The following is a 5965-nucleotide window of genomic DNA, read 5'->3' as shown; positions in this document are numbered from 1 at the left end:
CCATGGACAGTTGGGTTGCTTCCACCTTATGACTGTTCTGAAGAATCTTCCTATGATGTAGATGAAATATCTTTTTTGAGACTTTAGTTTTAGTAAAGTTTTCTGATTAGTTTTTTGTCAACTTGATACAAACTGGGTCTTTAAGGAAGGGGGACCCTCAACTGAGAAGCCAGACATAGAAGCACACACCTGTAATCCTGGCACTTGCAGAAAATGTCTCATTACATAAGCCTGTAGACAAGTCAATGGGACATTTTACTGCCTGGTGAATGATAAGAAGGGTCCAGTTACTGTGTGTGGTGTCAGCGCTTTGTGGTGGTTCTGGGAGGTAAAAGAAAGTAGTCTGAGCCATCCATAGAGAAACACAATCAGTGAAGCAGTGTTCTACAGTCTTTGCTTCAGGGTCTTACTCTGACTTCTCTCTCTCTCTCTCTCTCTCTCTCTCTCTCTCTTAAAGATTTATTTATTTATTTTATATACAGCATTCTGTCTGCATATGTGACTGCAGGCCAGAAGAGGGCACCAGATCTCATTACAGATGGCTGTGAACCACCATGTGGTTGCTGGGAATTGAACTCATGACCTCTGGAAGAGCAGTCAATGCTCTTAACCGCTGAGCCATCTCTCCAGCCCCTCTGACTTCTCTCAATGATCAACTGTGATCAAGATATCTAAACCAAATGAATCCCTTCTTTCCCAAGCATTCCTGGTCAGCATTTTAATCACAAGAGTAGAAAGCAAGGTAGGACGATACAGGGGTGAAAATGATGAGTTATACCCAAGTTCTAACTGTGGTTTGTCATCAACATTGTACATTTGGTCCAATTATTTACATAGTTCACAGAACATGGTGTTTTTTCGTTTTTTTTGTAAGTTTGGTGGGTCAAACCCAGAGCTTACAACATATTAGAGGAGATCACTGCAATGACAATTTATTAATCATTAAAGTCACAGTGACAATAACGTTTATGCTGATCAGTTAGAAAAGAGGAAAATGATATAACTTGAACTCTTTGGGTAAACTTTTACTAGCTACAAACTTAAGATTTTTTAAAAAATAATTTATTATTCATCCACTGCAGCAAAGATTTAAGAGATTGTGTAAGGAATATTGTGGCAAGAGGAATCTGGTACTCGGTGGATTGCCTGTTTTCTGATCAAAACACTGAGGACCAGCTTTACTAAGGGAGAAGGTGAGGTTCTGTCTCTTTGAAGAGTTAGATAAGCTAGCAGTGAGTCCCTTGGGGATGGACACTCACAGGAACAAGCTTGGCTGAGAGAGTTTGCAGTGTAGGCACTGAGATTGAGCCACTATCCAAGTTGAAAAGCGAGAGGACAAATCAGAGACACAGAGGGAAAAAAGGAGGTGCAGGTGCTAATGGGCCCAAACCAAGGATCCCATGACGTTTGCTCACAGTTTTAGGCCCTGGCAGCTCAGGGAAAGCTTGCTCATCTCACAGTGTGGACCGTGAAGTGCTCATTTTGACGAGTTATGCTGGTGCTCTGGTCCATTTCCTCGTTTTCTCTCCATGTAAAATTTCACATTGGGCTTTACATTTGGGCATCAGAAAATATACTTTTGATACATACATACATACATACATACATACATACATACATACATACAGTATACACACACAAACACACACACACACTCAGAAACATACTTGTTTCTTAAAATAGGGTTTCTCTGTGTAGCTCCGACTGTCCTAGAATTCACTCTGTACACCAGGCTGGCCTTAAACTCAGAAATCTACCTGCTTTTACCTCATGAGTTCTGGGGTTAAAGGCATGCATCATCACCACCTGGTGAGAGTTCTTGAAATATTTGTAAAGACCCTATTGCACTCTTACTTTTGGGTTGTTTAATGCAAAAAGGACTACTTCAAAAGAAGTAGTCTTCTCTTCATCTATTCACCTACTCGGGTAGCCTTAGAGAATCCTAAGTCAGGCCTGGTAGGAACCCAGCAAACGTCCATAGTTCCTTGCTTACCACTACATGTTGAGGTATATATTGAACTGGAAACTATAGACTATCGTAGATGGCTTTGACTAATGATGGCCAGGACCCTAAGGGATCATTGGATGCTTTTAGAATGACACATGTGCCAATATGGTTGGATGATTGAGTGTTATCATCTATTTCTGTGGCCGCTGGAGCTGTTTGTCTGAAGGAGAAACTAGGAATGGCTAGGAAGTTGTGTTTTCTCCTCAGAAGAGAAGAGGTGCTCAGACCTTATTCTTAGTGTTTTGACCTCCTACCATTCTCCTCAAGGCCGTCTTCACCTCCTGGTTCCGCAGAGTGTAGATGAGGGGATTGAGGAAAGGAGTGATGGCTGTGGGGAAGAGAGCAGCTGCTCCATCCAGGATGCTGTGACTGTCAGGTCGCAGGTAGATGAAGGCACAGGGCACATAGTACACAGTGACAATAGTCACATGGGCTCCACATGTTGAGAAGGCCCTTCGCCTCCCATCAGCTGTGCGGATTCTCAGGATGGCCCGAATGATATAGATGTAGGAAAGGAGGATCAGGGAGAAACAACTGGCAACCACCACTCCGATGTCCACAAAGGTCACCAACTCATTGACTGTGGTATCGGCACAGGCTAGTTTCAGAACAGCAGGAATGTCACAGAAGAAGTAATCTACCTGGTTGGGACCACAGTAGGGCAAGCGGAAGGTTAGAATGGCTTGGATTGCTCCATGGATTGAGCCAGCGACCCAAGCTCCAGCCACCAGCAAGATACTCAGCTTAGCAGACATGAGGACTGGGTAACGCAGGGGTTGGCATATGGCCAGGTACCTGTCATAGGCCATTGTGGTATATAGGAAACACTGGGAGCTTCCCAGGAAGTGATAGAAATAAAGCTGGGCCACACAGCCCCCAAACGGGATGGGCTTAATGCCTGGAGTGAAGTTCATCATGAGACAGGGGACAATGATGGTAGAGATGCCCATGTCGATGACGGAGAGCGCACCAAGGAAGATGTACATGGGGCGCGCATGGAGCTGTGTGTCGGCACAGACAGTGATCAGGATGAGCATGTTCCCCAGCTGAGTCAGGATGTAGATCAGCAAAAAGAACACAAACAGGAAAGTCCTCAGCCTGGGAGGGTGGGGAACTCCTGTGAGGATGAACTCAGTCAGGAGTGTGTGGTTGACTCTTTCCATCGTTGGGAAGTCTGGAGAATACACAAGCAGGGGTTAGCACAGATGACATGGAAGTGAGGGGAGCTGAAGAAGGGGACTGTGGAAACCTGGGGTGGTGGTGGGGAAGTTCTGTGGAGCTGTAACCAGTGTGGAGGACCTGTGTTGTCTGCCAGGAGCATTGTAACGGAAAGCACATGAGCCTAGATGTTCTCTCTCTCTCTCTCTCTCTCTCTCTCTCTCTCTCTCTCTCTCTCTCTCTCTCTCCATTTGTAATTTTTTTTACTACGTAATAACTCACGACCGCAATCACATTACAGCTGAAATATATTTCCATCTCTATTTTGTTCTCTTTTAATGAGAAAATAGTGGCAGTGAGTTTTATTTAAAAAAGAAAAAACGTTTTAAAGCCAAGAGTGATACTGTTATTCCAGTGCTTGAGTGGTATAGGCAGAAAGTTCAGGGATTCAAGATCCTCCTTACAAATACTGAGTTTGGGCTAGCCTGGGCTGAGAAAAAGAACAGAAAACCAACCAGTGACAGCTAACTTCCGAAAGGGAACAGCTTTCTTTTCCAGATGTTAGTTACAGATTCTGGCTCCAACTTGCTCACTTCCAAGTTCTAGGAGCCAAGTAGGACTCGCGCTTTTGCCTGAGTTCTGCAGTACATTCTTGAGTAGGCCTTCAGCATTGATGGCTCAGGTGACAGCTCTGGCCTGGGTGTCACTGGGGTTCTAGCTTTTTGGGGCTCTGCTTACAATGAGAAGGCTTAGTCAGTCATATCTCTCCTAGGTAAGCCTCTAGGAAATCATTTGGTACCACTCAAGTACCCAAGAGAATGCTAGACCAAAAGAAACAGTTAGTCAGCTTACAGTAAGATAGCTCATTCCTACAACTGAAATGGCAGGCCTCCAACCAAGGAACACCTAACTAATTATTAGAAATCAAATTAGGAATTGTATGCATATTTCTCCATTTTGAATGAAAGCAAAGGGAATTTTGAAGTGGGCTGTGTGAGTTCTGGGGAGTTGGGTCTGGCTTGTGACCAGGATCTTTATTTGAAGAACACTTCCCCCTTTTACTGCTGATTCACAGTCTTTTCCTGTGCGTGGTACTGAGGATATACTGATCGTTCTACCATTTTTATCCTGAGTCTGTGTCTCTCTCAGAGTAGATTCTCTTCATTGCCCGCAAACATATATCTTTAAATTGCTTTTCATACTATCTTCCTGTTTATGTTAAGGAATTTTTCTTCCCCCTTTTTCTTCTTTTCCTGGTCTTCTCCCTTCTCCTCTGCCTTCTCTTCTCTTTCTTCTCCTCTTTTTATTTATCTTTCCTCTCCTCCTCTTCTCCTCTCCGTCCCCAACCCCCGATTCTAATCCCAATGCTGAGAATTGAGTCTAGGCCCTTGTGTGTTGTAGGCAAATGTTTCTGCTGAGCTACACCCCAGCTGAGAATGTCCTCTAATTACCGTCCAGCAAGAGTAATTTCTTTTGTGAAAGTTCCCATGGCTAGTGAGTTGTAGTCCATTCTCAGTGTGAATTGCAGCCCACCCACACTGAAGCAGAGAGGACAGTATGTCTTAAGCCCTTCTCAAGTGACAGGGAGTTTTAATATGAGGAGTGTTTGTAATACTGTATGTCTATTTGATTTAAATTCGTTCTAGGTGCATATTTTCCTGTCACTCCCTTTTTTCTTCAGTTAATTCCAAATACCAATAGGTAAACTTCCCTTACCCTCTGTCAACGCTGTCCCCTCTGGGTCATGTCCATTATCACAGATTTTTAAGCATAAAGATTGGTATCTGCAGAGCAACCATCCTCTCTGAGGTAGTTTTGATTTATTAATATCCCCTGGACACTGCTCTGTCATTAAAGATGACAGAGACGTGGAGATGAAGGAGGAGAGAATAGAGAGCCAAGGAGAGAGAGGAAGGAAGAAGTATGGCAGAAAAGGAAAGAAACTAAGCACTGGTGAAGCCTTGTTGGGTGGGGGTGGGGTTCATGGAGAGCACTGGACAGGAACATACGCAGTGGGGTGACTTCATTTCCAGCACCGAAACAGCAGCAACGCCACAACCTCTCCCTCCCTGCAGTGTGGTAGTAAAAATCACGGACGGAAGCTTTATATACATATACTTATACGTGTAAGAGGGATTTAAGAACAAGAGGCCATGCACCTTAAGGAGGTCTTGGGAATGTCTGGAGAGCTGAGAGGGTGAAATGTACTAATAATCTAGTTAAAAACAAAACTAAAAAACAAAAGTACAATTAAACACGTCATAGTGTAATAATGTCAAGTGCATCCAGGTAGAGTTTTCATGATCCCCAGAGATTAAATGACAGAGAAATCTCACAGCCATAATGGAGTGTGGCTTCCAACAAAGCATGTGTTGTGTGTGTGTGTGTGTGTGTGTGTGTGTGTGTGTGTGTGTGTGTGTGTGTGTGTGTGTGTGTGTGTGTGGTGTGTATGTGTCTGTGGGTGTGTGTGTGTGTGTGTGTGGTGTGTGGTGTGTGGTGTGTGTGTGGTGTGTGTGTGTGTGTGTGTGTGTGGTGTGGTGTGGTTTGGTGTGTGTGGTGTGTGCGTGCAGTGCGTGAGTGAGTTGTTGGAGTGGTGCGTGTTTGTTGGGTGTGTATGGTGGTGGGGTGTGGTGTGTGTTTTGGTTTGTGTGGTGTGTGTGTGTGTGGTGTGTGTGTGTGTGTGTGTGTGGTGTGTGGTGTGTTTGTATTGTGTGTGGTGTGTATGTATATGATGTGTATATAGTGTGTGTATGTGAGTGAGCTATATGTGTGTGTTTTGTGTGTGTGTGTTGGGTGTGT

At 44.2% G+C, this 5965-nt stretch overlaps 1 protein-coding gene across 1 annotated transcript; it reads right to left on the bottom strand.

Annotated features, from left to right (window-relative positions):
- Nucleotides 1-2229: 2229 nt before the first annotated feature.
- LOC116913775 (olfactory receptor 10G3) lies at nucleotides 2230-3171 on the bottom strand. Its single transcript, XM_032918080.1, has one exon. The coding sequence runs from the start codon at nucleotides 3169-3171 to the stop codon at nucleotides 2230-2232; it is 942 nt and encodes a 313-aa protein (XP_032773971.1).
- Nucleotides 3172-5965: the final 2794 nt, after the last annotated feature.

This window comes from Rattus rattus, chromosome 12, assembly GCF_011064425.1.
Source record: "Rattus rattus isolate New Zealand chromosome 12, Rrattus_CSIRO_v1, whole genome shotgun sequence".
Taxonomy (NCBI): domain Eukaryota; kingdom Metazoa; phylum Chordata; class Mammalia; order Rodentia; family Muridae; genus Rattus; species Rattus rattus.
The sequence above is the reverse complement of the archived record's forward strand: the minus strand, read 5'-3'. Positions and strand labels throughout refer to the sequence as shown.